Raw genomic sequence first — 19,157 nt, forward strand, 5'->3', positions numbered from 1 at the left:
GACCCTGCTTTTCCAAGAATTTAGAAACCTCATCCTTAACAATGGATTCTAGAATTTTACCAACAGCTGAGGTTAGGCTAATTGGCCTATAATTTTCCATCTTTTGTCTTGATCCTTTCTTGAACAAGGGGGTTACAACAGCAATCTTCCAATCATCCGGGACTTTCCCCGACTCCAGTGACTTTTGAAAGATCTCAACCAACACCTCCGCTATTTCCTCAGCCACCTCCCTCAGAACTCTAGGATGTAGCCCATCGGGGCCAGGAGATTTGTCAATTTTAAGACCTTTTAGCTTTTCTAGCAATATCTCTTTTGTAATGGAAACCATACTCAACTCAGCCCCCTGACTCCCTTTAATTGTTGGGATATTACTCATGAGGAGAAAGTGAGGTCTGCAGATGCTGGAGATCAGAGATGGAAATGTGTTGCTGGAAAAGCGCAGCAGGTCAGGCAGCATCTAGGGAACAGGAGAATCGACGTTTCGGGCATTAGCCCTTCTTCAGGATATTACTCATGTCTTCCACTGTGAAGACTGACGCAAAGTACTTATTAAGTTCTCCAGCCATTTCCTTATCTTCCATCACTAGCCTTCCAGCATCAGTTTGAAGTGGCCCAATGTCTACTTTTGCCTGTCGTTTGTTTCTTATGAAAGAAACTTTTACTATCATTTCTAATATTACTGGCTAGCCTACCTTCATATTTGATCCTCTCCTTCCTTATTTCTCTCTTTGTTATCCTCTGTTTGTTTTGTAGCTTTCCCAATCTTCTGATTTACCAGTGCTCTTGGCCACTTTATAGGATCTCTCTTTTTCTTTGATACATTTCCTGACTTCCTTTTTCAGCCATGGCTGTCTAATCCCTCCCCGCATAATCTTTCTTTTCTTGGGGATGAACCTCAATTATACCTACAAACTCCTGCCATTTTTGCTTTACTGTCTTCCCTGCTAGGCTCTGCTTCCAGTCGATTTTTGTCAGTTCCTCTCTCATGCCCTCGTAATTACCTTTATTTAACTGTAACACCGTTACATCCGATTTTGCCTTCTCTCTTTCAAACTGCAGACTGAACTCTACCATATTATGATCACTGCTTCCTAAGTGTTCCCTTACTTTAAAGATCTTTTATAAAGTCTGGTTCATTACATAGCATTAGGTCCTGCTCCCTTGTGGGCTCCATGACAAGCTGTTCCAAAAAGCCATCCTGTAAGCATTCCATGAATTCCTTTTCTTTGGATCCACTAGCTAAATTATTTACCCAGTCCACCTGCATATTGAAGTCCCCCATGATCACCGTGACCTTGCCTTTCTGACATGCCTTTTCTATTTCCTGGTACATTTGCGCCCCTGGTCCTGACCACTGTTAGGAGGTCTGTACATAACTCCCATTATGGTTTTTTTGCCTTTGTGGTTCCTCAATTCCACCCACACAGACTCCACATCATCCGACCCTATGTCGTTCAGTGCTATAGATTTAATTTAGTTCTTAACTAACAAGGCCACCCCGCCCCCTCTGCCCACCTCCCTGTTTTTTACCAGGATGTTGCATGGTATGGAGGGAAGGTCTTACAAGGACACGCTGAGGGACTTAAAGCTGTTTTCATTAGAAAAAGGTTGAGAGGAAACTTATTAGAGACATACAAAATGATCAGAGAATTAGATAGGATGGACAGTGAGAGCCTTTTTCCACGATGGTGATGGCTAGCACAAGGGAACATAGTTTTAAATTGAAGGGTGATAGATTATAGAACATATGTCAGAGGTAGGTTCTTTACTCAGAGTAGTGTGTACAACGCCCTGCCTGCAACAGTAGTTGACTTACCAACTTTAAGAGCATTTAAATGGTTACTGGACAAACATATGGATGATAATGGAATAGTGTAGGTTAGATGAGCTTCAGATTGGTTTCACAGGTCAACGCAACATCGAGGGCCAAAGGGCCTGTACTGCGCTGTAATGTTCTATGTTCTACTCTTTCTCTTGTTTATTTGTATTATTCTGCGCTCTCTCACCTCCTGAACCACCTTTATTTCTGGGATGTTATTTGTATCCTCAACAATGATGACAAATGTAAAATATTCACCATTTCCTTATTTTCCAGTATTAATTACCACACACTCTATACCCATAATGGAAATTGGCTTTATACAACTGTCATACCCAGATTACATCCTGCCATTGGAAGCATTACAGAACCAATGGCAGAGGATGTAATTGCAGCATGAGAAGTTCACTTAAACAATTTCCATTATTAGTGTGGACAATGTAATTTATAATGAGAATGTAAAAATACACAATGTATAATTCTAAAATGGAGTTTGACTCATGTCGCCTTATCCTGACCAAATTATCTCAAACCTCCAATCTTTATTCACTTAAAGCCTACATTTGGTGTTAAATCACAATGACAGATGGATTTATTTCCACAAAACCTCAAGATACTAAGGCTATTTGGATCATTTTAATTCAGCTGTTAACTACAAATGTTTGTTTCCCATTTAATTGACTAATTGATCCATGGACATTTATTCCTGTTACTTTGCCCGGAAGCCTCTTTCAAGGACTGATGCTGCACATTATGAAGAACCTCCTGAAATCAGTCCTAAGGTTACTGCTATTAATTTATTTCTGTCTCCCTTTATCCTACACTCATGGTATTGATTGTTGCAAGCCTCTATTGGATCTCTTCTCAGATGCTTACTGCCCAGGGTGTAAACCCATGCCTCTTGCTATCCAGGGCAGAAAGCCCATGTCTCTTATCTTTTCTCGTAACTCAGACTTGTTACTAGGAATCAACTTTGAAATTCTGCCAGCACTTGAATATTGCCTTGTTTCTCAGTGACTAGAACTGTACACAGTACTCAAAATTTAGTTTGACTAGAGTGCGGTACAGTTTGATCGTGACCTCCCTTGGCTTATATTCTCATGTTTTGGCTATGTTGCTTAACATTCTACAGTCTCAGTGTGAAATTTCCTAATAAACCACACATACACTAGTAATCTGATAGTTGATAGAATGGCAAATATTTGAAAAAGTGTCCAAAATGATTTGTAATTTTAATGGGCTACCACAGTCCTACAAGTTAATTATAAACACCCCGACACCATGAGAACTGACAATAATTGCTCTGAATCTGGAATAACTACTTTGGTTTTAAATCGTGTTTGTTTCAAGTAATATCATTGTCCTGCCATCCTTCCCTGCCTTTCATCCCCACTCCTGGCCCCCAGAAAGTGTTTGAAGGTCCTCTTATACATGCACGTAAAGGGATAAACAGCAATATGGCTGTGTGAACACAGGCTCACAGCTCTTCCCACAAGGCCAGAACAAGACTTTGACTTCATTTGAAAGGCAACTTTCAAACAGGGTGATTACAAAACAAGTTAATACCAGAAATTAAATTCTACAGATGTCCAAAAAGTAATAATCTAAAAGAACAAAGTCAATCAGCTTTAATTTAAATTGTGCCAAGAGTAGTCTATAATTTTTTTTAAAAAATGGATCAGTGATTTTTATCATTAATGATTTGCAACATTGTCAACACTTTAATTTACTGAATACATTGAAAATAATTTAATCAAGCCCGTGCAGGATTAATTGAACACATTTACATTCTTCTTGAACTGAATGGTCAACATTACAGAGGAGGAAGTACTAGAGGTCTTAAAAACAAAGTTGGAATAATCTCCTGGACCTGATCAAGCATATCCAAGGATGTTGTGGGAAGTTAGGAAAGAAAATTGCAGGGCCCCTAGTAGAGATATTTGTGTCATCTACAGCCACGGTGAGGTGCTGGAGGACTGGAGTTTGGCTAACGTTGGGCCTATATTGAAGAAAGGCTGTAAGGAGAAGCCTGGCACGATAGATCAGTCAGTCTGGCATCAGTGGTGTTGGAGGTGATTCTGAGAGAAAGGATTTCCACGCGTTTGGAAAGGGATAGTCACCACGGCTTTGTAAACCACAACAACGTGACGGTCGGAGGAGGAGCGTCTTATCTTCCGACTGGGAACCCTCCAACCACAGGGGATGAACAAGTCATGTCTCACAATCCTGATTTTCTTTGAGGACATGACCAAAACAATAGATGAGGGCACAACGGTAGAAGTTGTCTACATGGACTATAGTAAAGCCTTTGGCAAGGTTTCACATGATGACTGGTTCGTAAAGTTAGATCACATAGGATTCAGGGACAGCTTGCTAATTGGATACAAAATTGGCTTGAAGTTAGCAGATGGTGGGTGGTGCTGGAGGGTTGGTTTTCAGACTGGAGAGCTATGACCAGTAGTGGTCTGTAAGGATCGGTGCTAGATCCCACTGTTTGTCATTTAAACAACCGATTTGGATGAGAATTTAAGAGGCACGGTTAGTACGTTTGCAGTGACACCAAAATTGGTGGTATAGTGAAGAAAGTTATCCAAGATTACAAAGGGATCTCAATCTATTGGGCCAATGGACTGAGGAGTAGCAGATGGAGTTTAATTTGGGTTAAATAATGAGGTATTGCATTTTAGTAAGATGAACAAGGGCAAGAATAAAATAGTTAATGGCATGGCCCTTGGTAGTGTTGTCAAAAAAAAAAAGAGACCTAGGACTTCAGGAACATAGTTCTTTGCAAGTTGTGTCACAAGTAGACAGGGTGGGTTAGCACACTTGTCTTCATTACTCAGACCAATAAGTTTAGGAGCTCAACATCATGTTGACGTTTTACAGGATGTTGGTAAGGCCACCTTTGGAGTACTATGCACAGTTCTGGTTGCCCTGCTATTGGAAGGATATGAGTAAATTGGAGAGGGCTCAGAAGACTTTACAAGAATATCACCAGGATGGAGGGTTTGAGTTTATAAGGATAGGCTGTGAAAGCAGCCTACAGTGTGGAAGCAGGCCACTGAGGCTACACTTGCCCTCTAAAGAGCATCTCACTGTCCCCACCCTATCCTTATAATCCTGCATATGCCATGGCTAATCCACCCAACCTGTACATCCCTGGACACTTTGGCCAATCCATCTGACTGGCACGTCCTTGGAATTTGGAAGGAAACTGGAGCATCTGATGGAAACCTGCAGTCATAGGGAGAATGTGCAACTCCACACAGACGTTACCCGAGGCTGGAACCGAACCTGGGTCCTTGGTGCTGTGAGGCAGTAGCGCTAACCACTAAGCTACCTGTGCTGTTCAGGACCTTTTACACTGAAGCATGGGAGATTGAGGGGTGACCTTATAGAGGTTTATAACATCATGAGGGACACAGATAAGGTGAATAGCAAAAGGTCTTTTCCCTAAGGTGAGGGAGTTCAAACCAGACAGGCAGCATGGTGGCACAGTGGTTAGCAATGCTGCCTCACAGCGCCAGAGCCCCGGGTTCAATTCCTGCCCCAGGTGAATGACTGTGCACATTCTCCCCGTGTCTGTGTGGGTTTGCTCCAGTTTCCTCCCACAGTCCAAAAATGTGCAGGTCAGGTGAAGTGGCCATGCTAAATTGCCTGTAGTGTTAGGTGTAGGGAAATGGGTCTGGGAGGGTTGCGCTTCGGCGAGTCAGTGTGGACTTGTTGGGCCAAAGGGCCTGTTTCCATACTGTAAGTAATCTAATCTAATCATATTTTTAAGGTGAGAGGAGAAAGATTGAAAAGGGACCTGAAGGGCTACTTTTTCACACAGAGGTTAGTTTGTCTGCAAAATGAACTGCCAGAGGAAGTGGTGTATGCAGGTACTATTATAACATTTAGAAGACATTTGGATAAGTAAATGAATAAGAAAGGTTTGGGGGATATGGGCCACATGTAGGCAAGTGGGACTAGTTTAGTTTGGGAAATTTGGTTGGCATGGCCTAGTTGGACCGAAGGGTCTGTTTCTGTGCTGTATGACTCTATGATTCTATGACTGTATGACAATAGCTTTATCATTAGCAGTTTGAATGATTAAGATGGTGGTAGAATGTGGTTACAATAATAGTTTAAAAAATTGTATTTATTTTGTACTTGTTGATCTCAGGAGAACGCAAGACACTTCAAAGTCAGTGTTTTTTTTTTTAAGTGTAGCGACTGCTGCAGCATCCGGAAACACAACAGTCAATTTGCACAAAGGTCCATTAAAAACATTGAATGTTCCAATGATTGGTGTGGGAGAAATGAGTTAGAATTCATGTGAAATTGGCACCAGGACTGGGGATGGAGAGAGTTGTCCCAATGGACAGGTTCCATCTGAATCATGCCGGGTCCGGAGTTCTGGAAAATTTCATAACTAGAGCTGTGGATAGGTCTATAAACTAAACAGTTAGGTTCAGTTGTATGAAAAATTGTGGAAAACGTTGAAGAGGGGAAGGGGTCAGCAGAGGTTATCAAAGTTTCCAGAACAAGTAATAGGAGAGAGAGTATGGAAGGCTTAGGAATCTAACTTCAGGCACAGCAGATAAAGGGACAACTATGAGAAGTGGGCCCATCAACGTAGGACTGAGGTGTTGTATTTAAATGCAGGCAGTACAGAGATGTGGCTGCAAGAGGATAAAGGGAATCGACGTTTCGGGCATAAGACCCTCATCAGGAAACGACGCCAGAAGCATCGATTCTCCTGCACCTCGGATGCTGCCTGACCGGCTGTGCTTTTCCAGCACCAGACTCTCAACTCTGATTTCCAGCATCTGCAGTCCTCACTTTCTCCTGCAAGAGGATCAAGGCAGAGAACTAAATATCCCAGGATATGAGTTCTATGGAAATGGGGCAAAGTTGCTTTGTTAGTCAATAAACATGAAATTAAATCGATTGCAAGAAGCAATACAGAGTTAGAAGATGTAGAATCTGTCTGGATGGAGTTGAGAGACCACAAAGGAAAAAAAGAGCTTGACAGGAGTTATGCACAAGCCTCCTAGCAATACTCAGGACGTGCAACAGAAAATAAACCAGGAGTTAGAAAAGGCATGTATGAACAGCACTAGTACAATAATCATGCGGTACTTCAATATGCAGGTGAACTGAGAAAATCAGGTTGGGAGTGAATCTCAAGAAAAGGAATTCTTGGGATGTCTATAAAATGTTTTTTTGGAGGAGCTTGTGGTAGAGCCCACTAGGGAACAGGCAATTTTGGATTTGGTGATGTGTCATGAGGCAGACTTGATTAGGTACTTTAGGTGAAGGAACCCCTAGCAGGCAGTGACCACAATATGATAGAATTTACCCTATAGTTTGAGAAGGGGAAGATTCAATCAGATATAATGGTATTACATTGGAGTAAAGGTGACTACAAAGACATGAAGGAAGAGCTGGCCAGAGTTGATTGGAAGGACAGAGAATCCTGAACTAGGACTTGTAAGTGTCTTTGTACTTCAGATTTCCAAACCTTTTCCCTCTATTCTTCCCACAAAAGTGCATAACCTCACACTTTCCCACATTGTATTTCATCTGTTGGAAGTCTAGCCAGGAAGACAGTGGAGCAGCAATGCCAGGAGTTTCTGGGGGTCATGGCAGGCACAGCAGAAATTCATCCCAAGCAAGTAGAAACACACTCAGAGGATAAGGTAACCATGGCTGACATGGGGACTCAGGGACAGCATAAAAGCAAAAGAAAAAGCAAACAATGTGGTGAAAATCATTGGGAAGCCAGAGGAATGAGAAAGCAACAAGGGAAAGAAGGTGAAATATTAAGTTAAGCTAACTAATAATATAAAAGAATATTGCAAGAGTTTTTTTAAATACATGAAAATGGAGAGGCAAGAGTGGACATTGGACGACTGGAAAATGAGCTGGAAAATTAATAACAGGGAACAAAGAAATGACGGAGAAACTGAATAGGTATTTTGCATCAGTTTTTGCAGTGGAAGACACCAGAACTTTAAGAGAATTGGGGACAGAGATGAGTGTAGTGGTCATCACTAAGGAGAAGGTGCTGGAGAAACTGAAAGATCTGATAAATCACCTGGATCAGATGGATCACACCCAAGAGTTCTGAAGGAGATAGCTGAGGAGATGGAGAAGATCTTTCAGGAATGAAGCACCCCTTTTTAAGAAGGGAGGGAGACAGAAGACAGGTTGGCCTGACCTCAGTCATTGGTAAGATTTTAGAGTCTATTATTAAAGATGTGATTGCAGAGTACTTGGAAGTGCATGGGAAAATAGGGTTGAGTCAACACAACTTTGTCAAGGGACGGTCATGCCTGATAAACCTGTTCAAATTCTTTGAGGAAGTAACAAACAAGTTAGAAAAGGAGAGCAAGACGACATGATCTGTTTAGATTTCCAGAAGGTCTTAATAAAGCGTTGCACAGGAGGCTGCTCAATAAGGTAAGGTGTTTGGGGCAAGGTACAGCATGGATATAAGATGACTGGCAGAAGGCAGAGAGTGGAGCTAAAGGGGTCTTTTTCAGGATGGCAGTAGGGGACTTGTGGAGTTCCACAAGGGTCAGTGTTAGGACCACAACTATTCACATTATATATTAACAATCTGGAAGAATGAATTGAGGGCATTGTTGCTAAGTTTGTAGGGACAGACAATGTTGCGAAAGTGGGGAGGCTGCAGAAGGACTTTGACAGACCAGGATAGCAGGCAAAGAAGTAACAAATGAAACACAATGTGGGAAAGTGTGAGGTTATGCATTTTGGTGGGAAGAATAGAGGTAAAAGGTTTGGAAATCTGAAGTACAACGAGACTTAGAATTCCTAATTCAGGATTCTCTTAAAGTTAGCACGCGGGTTCAGATGGCAGTTAGGATGGCAAATGCAATGTTAGCATTCATTTCAAGAGGGCTAGATGTTCAAAGTTTGTGAGAAGTTTTTAGCTCGGGTGCTCGTTGTTGTGGTTCTGTTCGCCAAGCTGGGAATTTGTGTTGCAGACGTTTCGTCCCCTGTCTAGGTGACATGCACAGTGTTTGGGAGCCTCCTGTGAAGGTGGCTACTAAAGATAGCTGGTCGTTTCGTTTCGTGGCTAGTTGGTGTTCATGGATACGGATCGTTAGCTGTCTTCCTGTTTGTGCTATGTAGTGTTTTGTGCAGTCCTTGCATGGGACTTTGTACACTACATTGGTTTTGCTCAGACAACAAACTCACCAGGACGAAGGACCCGATACCCAGCATGAGCAAAACCAATGTAGTGTACAAAGTCCCATGCAAGGACTGCACAAAACACTACATAGGACAAACAGGAAGACAGCTAATGATCCCCATCCATGAACAAAGACTATTCCCATAGCTGCCTGGAGCAAGGAGTTCCAAAGACTCAACATTCAGAGAAGAAATTCCTCCTTATCTCAAATCTTAAATTGGCACCCCTTCATTCTAAGGCAATTACAGTTAGATCAAACTATTTTTATTTCATTGGTGAATCTTCATCTGCAACGATAAATATTTGAACAGATTCCAAATCATGCATCGAGGTATTTTTAAAATATAGCAAAGGTCTACAGCCACAAGCTCAAGGGTTGTAAGAGGAGATCAAGCCCAACATCTAAAGTGGTATCAAACATCTGCCAGCCGGCAATTAAAACTCTGCAGCAACTCTGACACAAAATGTGCCATGGCCTCAAACAAAATCTTTTCACTTCCAAGATTTACTATTTTATAGTTACATTTTTAAATAGAACCCATCCTTTCCATTTCCTAAAACACAGCATGCCAGTGAGCAATCAGAGCGTTTTGGAATTGAAATGTGAACAAGCAATGGGGGCAGACAGATGCCTCCATTAATACTTCCAATGGGCTGCAGTTCCATTACTGGATGTCAAACGATAAGCAGTACACATTTCTGCTCTTCAAAAAATCATGTGATAATTCAGTTTGCCAATAATGAAATTATGCGCCTACATTTTTTGTCTATGTGAGAATTAAGTGGGCTTTTAACATTGTTCTTTTCGATCCTGCATTGTCCAATGCTCCAAACTAAAACAAGCTATTCTTTATTTTTCAAAATCTACCCCTTGAGAAATAATTTCTACAGTCAACTACTGGGGCGGTGATGGCTAGTGGTATTACCACTAGACTATTAGTCCAAAGACCCTGATAATGTTCTGGGGGCCTGGCAGATGGTGGAATCTGAATTCAATATATATCTGGAATTAGGAGTCTAATGATGATCATGAAACTTGTCAGTTATTGGAAACACATGTTCACTCATGCCCTTTAGAGAAGGAAACTGCTGACATGTGACCCCAGAGCCCACAAACGTTGATTTTCCTGCTTCTTAGATGCTGCCTGACCTGCTGTGCTTTTCCAGCACCACACTCTTGACTGGAGTTAAGATACAAATCAGCCATATTCCTATTTTGTGGAGACTGGAGGGCTGAATGATCTATTACTGTTCCTATGTTAATTTTAAAAAAAAAGAAAGAGATCAATGTGGACACATTTAATTTCTAATGTTAAACCTTGCTTTCACTGCTCCTCAAGTGTTTTTTGAAGATTTACTTGTGGTATATAAATCTCACAAAAATAACAAATTGCAAACATTTATTTAGCATTCTACAGAGCCATATTCCTGATTACAGTATACATTTCCAATCATTCAAAACTACATAAAATGTTTGCTTTTGATCTGATTATCCTGATCCAAGCACAACATTTATTTTAACAGCCATACTTTCATCAGGATTCATACTGAGTGATATGAGTCAATCTTTTATATACATATTTTCTTTAAAACTTACCTTTGTTCCCACTTTCCTCTCCCCATGAATTTTCCACTCTCCACTTTTCAAATTCGGCTTCACTTTCAACCTGTATGCCAAAGTACGCAATAACAGAATGTCAACAAGATTTCAGTTCTAACATTCAATATATATTAATTTAATGAAAAGTGTTTTGGGAGATAGTGTAATGCAGTAGCCTTTTTCCACAAATTGTAGAGTATTCTAAGTTACAAACAACTGGGAAAATAGATTTTGGGGTGCTTAGCCCTCAAAGAATTTTCTGGTTGAGATGGCAATCTATATTCACTCTGGACTGATACCATCTGGTGTCCCTGTGGCTCTATTAGCAATGACAACACAATTTCACGAGTGATTAATTTTAAATCCTACTTAGGTTTTGTTTTCTGTACATTAAAAACAAATCTAATTCTGTATGATTTTTCCAAAATTATGATTATTTCTCCTCGAAATCTCTTATTTTAACATCAGCATCATTTTCATTTCAGATTGCATTGGGACTATCAAGCTTTACATGACAACTCAGGAACCTAAACTGCACTTTCACAACACAGTTCGCCTGACTTCAATCTCAAATTACAAGGTCTAATGGTAAAATTAATTTTCCAAGGTGAATTGTGGCCAAAAGCGTGTCGGGTGCAGGGGAGAATCTTTAAGGACAGTTGACAGTGTTGGAAAGAAGTTACAAGTTAAATGATGTGAGTTTTGACTCCAACATGGTATTTTACCTGATGCGGCAATGTTTGTTATCTTTCATAACATAAGAAACTAGGAGTGGTTATCATGATATTGAAAGGTCCAAAATACGTTTATTATGGCTAGCTATCATACGATGCAAATCATTCACACATGTCTAGAAGTATTGGGTTAATGTTAAAACTACTGAAATAAAAAAAAGAACATTCTCCAAGTGATCGCACAGTGAAATTGAATACGCGATTGTTATGGTCTTGGATCACATACAGTGACAATATCTTGATCACGACTCCTGCCTTACTGGCTGAGAGATATAACACAACAATAATGAGTGGTTTTGACAGAGAAGAACAGGGTCCAAATGTGCTTACTAAGGTCAATGATTAAACCAACGGTATGATGGAAGTGTTCAAATCTGCATGCCGTGGATTGAAGGAAAAAAAAGATTGAGGGTCCATGAAGGAGAATGACCAGGATAGGAGTCAGTAAGGTGACTAACAATTGCTTTTTGCAACAAGAGGGCCCCGAATCCACAGCTGTTTAGTTTATTACATTCATAAGCTCTATTCAACATGTTGGTTTTACTGTACAATTAGCCAGATGGTCACTAACATAGATGATTTCTGGTAAAATTCAGCCCCAAGTGTCTATTTTGGTGAGTTTCACACAATTCTGTAAGCTCCAACTGGTTTGTCTATGCTAGCTTTCTAAACTTGTCTCATCACCTATGTACAATGTTCCTATGATGCCCCACTCATCATATTCACCCATTTATCTCAGGCAAATGTACTGCCACTGCCAAGACCTCCTGGGATTCCTAGCACTGACACCATCTTAAAAGCCCAGTCATGCATCCAGTCAAGCATTGTAAGATGCAGCTGCCCCACCCAGTTCCTGTCATCTGTTCCAGACCTGTTGGTGCAAGGGGAAATTAGCACCCCACTTTACTGACTTGGATACCCATGGAGCGTGCTTTGAGATCTTGGTAGGTGACGGAGGTCAAGAGGAGTAAGAGATGAACTGGAGTCACCAGATTACTGCTCCAATTCTCCCGTTGGGAATTGTCACTGTCTAATTTTTGTGGCAGGTGGGAAACTGCATCTGAATACGCATCTCACTGCTCACTAGTAAGAGTCTTGTCTCACCACTTAACCTTTAGTTGAAAAATGGGACTTCTTGCTTTTGATGTTGGGAAACTCCTCTCTGACTAGTGAGAAGGACTATTTTCTTTCTTCATATGTTTCAACTAACAATTTCAGATGACAATCCCAAATCGTTGTCTTGAATGTATTTTCATAATCATTAAGTCGTGGAGTACATCACAGGACACAATGAGGGCAATTGGCTCATTAACAGCATGTTGGACTTCATTTCTTTTTAATAGTGTAACCAATCGAAAATGTATGATTTCATTTAGTTAATGGTGCCAGTATGAACTAGCAGACCTCATTTTGTTTTCCAGATTCACAAAAACCTGCCTACAATTCCAGCTTCGAGAAAAAGGGACTTGCTTTGGAAATGTAGATGCAAATGGAAATACCATAGATTCTGTCCTCTGGGAACCTGATATATAGAAGTGTCAAAGATTAGATTAGATTAGATTCCCTACAGTGTGGAAACAGGCCCTTCGGCCCAACCTATCCACACCAACCCTCCGAAGAGTAACCCACCCAGACCCATTTCCCTCTGACCAATCCACCTAACACCATGGGCAGTTTAGCATGGCCAATTCACCAAACCTGCACACCTTTGGACTGTGGGAGGAAACCAGTGCACCCAGAGGAAACCCATGCAGACACAGGGAGAATGTGCAAACTCCACACAGACAGTCACGAGAGGCTGGAATCGAACCTGGGACCCTGGTGCTGTGAGGCAGCAGTGTTAACCACTGAGCCACCGTGCTGCCCCAAGGATTTCTGGTCCATTGCCTTAACCCCGACTACCGCTCAAAAAAAAAATCAACCTGATCAGAGAAGTTATTATATACCTCTGGAGCAGGTGTGGTTTGAAGCCAGGCCTCCTGGTTTAGGAGTAAGGATACTAATATTGTGTCAAACCAGCCCCCTTTTATAACGTATCTGCAATGTTGGCTAAAGAAGAGTGATTCAGCAATATGACAATTCATTCCTGGGATCTCCTTAAAATCATCTCAGAATTTGTTGCAAGGAGCTTTGGGTGTGTTGAAGTATTTAAACTGAAGCTACAGCAGAAAGAAATGGAACATTTCAAGAATTAGGGACTGAAAACTTCCAAGAAAACGGAGATTCTGAAAGTTATCAGTGAAAACGTGCATCAGATTCAAAACATGCTGTAACAGGTTTAAGAAGTTTTATTGAAATGGACATGAGCAACATTTTATACTCAGCATCATTCAAATGATAAAACGGAGAGTGATATTTATAAATTGAGACGGGTTTATGAATGGGCATTAAAACTTTATTGGACTCTTATACTGATGTAAGTGGTTTAATGGAAAGCAGCCAGTGTTTTAACTTTGCCAATTTGTTGACAACATTCAGTCTTTTATTTTAAAAATACCTTCCCATTTGCTTGCTTCTCTCCAATTTCGTTGCCTTCATGAGCCTTTAGATCCATGCCTATTTGGCATTGCATGCTTGTGGCCAAATTAGATGTTGTATTAAAGGAGTTTACAATTTCAAAACATTTTTTCAGTTGATTCAGTTTATGTAAACATGAGTAAAAGGGGATACAAGGTCCAATCAAATTTAAAAAAAAAGTCAATTGATTGATTTCAATTGAAGCAGAATGCACAGGCAACAATGAAACAACAACAAAGTGTAAAATGCAATGACATGTTGAGGAATTTTGTATACACTGGTAAAACTTAAAAAGCACAAGACTTTTGGCAGTACCAGATTTAAAGAGAACACTCAATTGTCAGCCTGTTGTTTATGCAGTTTTATTATGGGCAAATCCAAAGTTTGCAAGTTCATGACACCACCCTGCCTTCTTTGAAGCTGAAAGTACACAACAGCAATGTGTTCCAGTCAGATTTCAAAACTAATGTATTCACTTTTGGTAGAACAATGGGCATGATTGTGAATGAAATAGTGGCTACACACAGTTACACTCCCTTGCTCTAGAAAACATTGCTACAAATCAAATGGCTCTGGACAGATCCAATCACCTGCGCAAACAAAGCCAGGGCGTGGAGTGAGGGGAGGGGAACTGTTAACTGTTGAGTGTGAATTACCTTTTCAGAGAAGCCAGTTAGAACCATGGCATGAGTCATCTGTGATTCACCAAACATCAGTCTTTCTGCTTTGCCCAAGTTACCCAGAGAGACTCCAAACACCAGCTCTCGGTTAAATCTGCAACAAGTACAAACTTGTATGAATAACCAGTATGTTTTGATGCTTGCATTCTGTTATCATTTGGTCATGTTTATATGCTCAGTTGCATTTAGTAGGCATTGCCTCTATTCTCTGTGACAAGATGCACTTGCGCAAACTCCACAATACATGTTAAACAATCTTTGCAGTTGTGAAATGTACATGAAGAGTATGTACCATAAAAACAGACACACTGGTTAAAACCTAGTACATTCGTCACAAGTATTAAGCTATGGTCATTTAACAAAAACAACACAAATAACTGCAAACTATAAGTTGCACTTTTAACTAAAACAGCTTTGATAGCTTTAGATTATTACAAGCACACCTTCTGAAGTTATACAATCCATATTTTTTGCATTATTGATTGCATGCTTCCAGTAATAAAGTTCTGGATTACAACTTAAAAATATTTAAAATGCACCAAGGATTGGAGTTAGTTCTTGGATTCTCTCAGAAAATGGAATCCATGTCAGTGATAGAAATTCACATGCAGTAAACTTTGTATTATCCACCATGCCACCAACCAAAGTCTCTAAGAACTGAACGTGCTTTGTTTAAAAAAGGCCAGCCTCTTTTAGTGTTCAGATAATGCTGCTTTTAAAAATGATTCTAGTTAATAACAGCGCAGTGCGCATTTGGGAAGTTGTTCTTAGGCTGTATATTGAAATGATTAAAATTATTGGGTCAGTTTGGTTACAATGTCTGAATAAAAATATGGAGAAAGTTAAGGACTTGCAGATGCTGGATAGTCAAAGTCAAAGAGAGGGCTTATGCCCGAAACATTGGACTCTCCTGCTCCTCGGATGCTGCCTTACCTGCGAAGCCTTTTCAACGCCACACATTTTGACTCTGAATAAAAACATACCATTCAGAACAACTGTCAGCTTAAATTGTTTTAAAAAGCCGTTCCAAAGGTTGTGGTTTCAGTCTCGTCCTCGATTATGGGGATTTTACTGTGTCGCTGGTGCTTTGATTACCCAGTTAGTGCTCCTCTTCCCTCAACCCCTCAGAGACATCTTGTGTGCCCAGGAAATTGCAAGATTGTCTTTTTGATTAACTGGCACCACCCATGCTCTGGGCATGCCAACTGACAGATTTTACTGTATCATTTAAAAAAAAAAATCAGGCTTATTTCTTTCTCCCTACTTGAAGCAAGCACCGATAATACACACTCCTTTCTCTTTAAGGGCACTCCATGGTGAGACTCAGAGACCACCCAGTGTACCCAATACGTACAGTTATGGAGTGTACATTATGGTTTTCAGCAGAATAACACTGACATTTCAACAGTTCATTGATTCAGTTAACTATCCTTTTTACTTTGTTCATGGGATGCCAGCATTGCTGGCTGGGTCAACATTTATTGCTCATTCCTAACTGCTCTTATGAAGCTGCTAATGACCTCGGGGAAATAGGGACACCCACAAGGGAGTTCCAGGATTTTAATCCAGTGACAATAAAGGAATGGTGATATAGTTCTACATGAGGCTGTTGTGTAGAAAAATCTGTAGGTGGTGGTGCCCTTAACCTTCTAGGTGATAGAAATCACAGGTTTTCAAGTTGTTATCAAAGGAGCCTTGGGGAGTATCCTGTTTTATTTACATTGCAAAAATATACGTTACTCATAAGTTATTTATAACCACATACAAAGGTCTAAAAACAGAAAAAGTAATTGAAATTTTACATTCCTCAGCACTTCCATCCAATTGCAACAAAAAACATTTTCTTATCATGCAAGCAAACTATTAACATCCCGTTAAGACAATGAGGGTATCTTGGATCTTAATAGCCCTCACTATCCCCTTTTCTTATTTCAAAAATATATATTTTATTCATAGAAAGTAAATATTTGGTACATGGACAGTTAATGAACCTGCTCACATCTGTACTCTTTTTATTTACAGACAAATTAAGTCTTTGATGGCCACCATTCTCTATATTTACAGACAACCTCTTGGTCTACAGATGAGGCAACAGCAGGGCCCAATTATTGAATGGGCTCCGCTTATTCTGCAGCAGAGGGACTTTACACAGTGGTCTTTACCCACCGCACCTTGGCAGCAGCTGCCCCAAGCTTCAGCACATCCCTCAGTACATAGTCCTGGACCCTGGAATGTGCCAGTCTGCAACACTCAGTCGTGGTTAACTCCTTCAACTGGAAGATCAGCAAGTTTTGGGCAGACCAAAGAGCGTCTTTGATCGAGTTGATGATCCTCCAGGCACAGATAATGTTCGTCTCGGTGTGTGTCCCAGGGAACAGACCGTAGAGCACGGAGTCCCGTGTCAAGAGTTGCTTGGGACGAACCTCGACAAACACCACTGCATTCTTCTCCAGACTTCCTTTGCGTAGGCACATTCCAGAAGGTAGTGTGTGACAGCCTCGTTCCCTCCACAGCCACTTCAAGGACAGCGTGCGGTGGCGCAGAGAGTCCAGGCAAGCATTAAGGATCACACAGGCAGAGCCCTTCTCACCACCAGCCAAGCCTTGTCTTGGTGCATGATGGAAAGTTCTGGTGAGGAGGCATTCTGCCAAATGACTTTGACAGTCTGCTCAGGGAATTGCTCAACAGAATCCGCTCTCTCCTTTTTCCCGAAGGGTCTCAAGGACACTGCATGCTGACCACTTCCTGATGGACTTGTGGTCAAAGGTGCTTTTCTTCATAAATTTCTCCATGAGGTACAGGGCATACAGAACAGTCCAACTACTTGGAGCGTTCCGCGGCAGTGAGGCCAGGCCCATCCCTCGCAACACCGAGGACAGGTAGAACCTCAGTACGTAGTAACAGTTGGTGTTTGCATACCCGGGATTCACTCACAGCTTGATGAAGCCATACACAAAGGGTGAGGGCGAGGGTGGGTGTTTTCCCCCAATTGCCCAGATCTTTATACATGGCATCTCTTCGGACCTGGTCCATCTTTGATCTCCACATGAAGTGCAAAATGGATAGGGTGACTTCAGTGGCACAGGTTCGGGGAATAGACCAGACCTGTGCCACGTATGACAACACTAAGAGTACCTCCCACCGGATGACCAGGTTTTTACCTGCGATGTAGAGCAACTATTGCTCCCATCTGCCCAGTTTCTGCCTCGCTTTGGTGACAGGCTCCTCCCAAGTCTTGGTGCAGCCCCTCCAAACCAAATACCTAGCACCCTCAGGTGTTCTGTCCTGACGGTGAAGGGTATAGAGGATTGGTTGGCCTAGTTTCCGAAAAGCATGGCCTCGCTCTTGCCTCGATTTACTTTGGCCCGTGTGGCCCATTCAAACTGGTGACAGATGCACACGGACAGCGCATCTGAGCAGAAAATGGCGACATCATCCATATACAGGGAGGCCATAACCTGTAGACACCTGCTGCCAGAAATAGTCACCCCTTTCAGGCTCATATCCTTCCTGACAGAATCGGTAAATGGACACAAACAAGGCAGAAGAGTGGGCAGCCCTGCCTGACTCCAGATTTGATTGGAAAGCTGTCTGATTCCCACCCATTGATTGAGACTGCACTGACAATGTTAGTGTAGAGCAGTCAGATCCAATTACAGATTCCCTCCCCAAAACTCATTTTGGACAGAACATCTCTCTTGTACGTGTGCGATATTCTGTCAAATGCTTTCTCCTGGTCCAGGCTGATAAGGCTTGTGTCCACCCCTCTGTCCTGCACATAGGCGATCGTATCCCTGAGAAGTGAGAGATTCTCAGTGATCTTCTTGCCCAGTATTGTACAGGTTTGGTCGGGTTGAATCACTGATCCCAGAGCAGACCTGACCCAGTTGGCCATGACCTTTGACACGATCTTGTAGTCCACAAGGCGAGGAACAGAGAGCGGGCACAGCTTAACATGTGGCTGCGCAGCTGGTGTAGGAGGGAGGTTGGCCATGACCTTTGACACGATCTTGTAGTCCACAAGGCGAGGAACAGGGAGCGGGCACAGCTTAACATGTGGCTGCGCAGCTGGTGTAGGAGGGAGGGCTTCAGATATGTAGATAATTGGGATGCCTTCTGGGAAAGGTGGGACCTGTACAAGAACAACAGGTTGCATCTGAACTGGAAGGGGACCAATGCCCTGGGTGGAAGGTTTGCTCGAGTAGTTCGAGAGGGTTTAAACTAGTATGGCAGGGGGGGTGGGAACCTGAGCTGTATACCGGAGGGGAGAGTTGATGCAGATGAGGCAATAGTAAGAGGTAGACCAGCTAGTGGGAAGGATTTTCCTGGGAAGGAACCAAGGGATCAGTTAAAGTGTGTTTGCTTTAACGCAAGGAGTATCAGGAATAAAAGTGATGAACTTAGAGCATGGATCAGTACCTGGTGCTATGATGTTGTGGCCTTAACAGAGAAATGGGTTTCTCAGGGGCAGGAATTGTTGCTGGATGTTCCAGGGTTTAGAGCATTTAAAAAGAATAGGGAGGGGGGAAAAGAGGAGGGGGTGCAGCACTACTAATCAGAGCGGGTATCACAGCTACAGAAGCTTCCATTGTCGAGGAAGATC

The 19,157-nt window shown here is 41.8% G+C and overlaps 1 protein-coding gene across 1 annotated transcript in view; it reads right to left on the minus strand.

The window, feature by feature from the left end:
- Positions 1-19,157, minus strand: part of blmh (bleomycin hydrolase) — a 91,588-nt gene that overhangs the window by 12,581 nt on the left and 59,850 nt on the right. Inside the window, exons 10-11 of the mRNA XM_043718428.1 lie at positions 14,531-14,648; positions 10,621-10,690 (exon numbers count right to left, since the gene is read on the minus strand). Of these exons, the coding sequence (XP_043574363.1) occupies positions 10,621-10,690; positions 14,531-14,648 (188 nt within the window). The remainder of the gene's footprint in view (positions 1-10,620; positions 10,691-14,530; positions 14,649-19,157) is intronic.

The sequence above is a fragment of the Chiloscyllium plagiosum genome, chromosome 28 (assembly GCF_004010195.1).
Source record: "Chiloscyllium plagiosum isolate BGI_BamShark_2017 chromosome 28, ASM401019v2, whole genome shotgun sequence".
NCBI classification, from domain to species: domain Eukaryota; kingdom Metazoa; phylum Chordata; class Chondrichthyes; order Orectolobiformes; family Hemiscylliidae; genus Chiloscyllium; species Chiloscyllium plagiosum.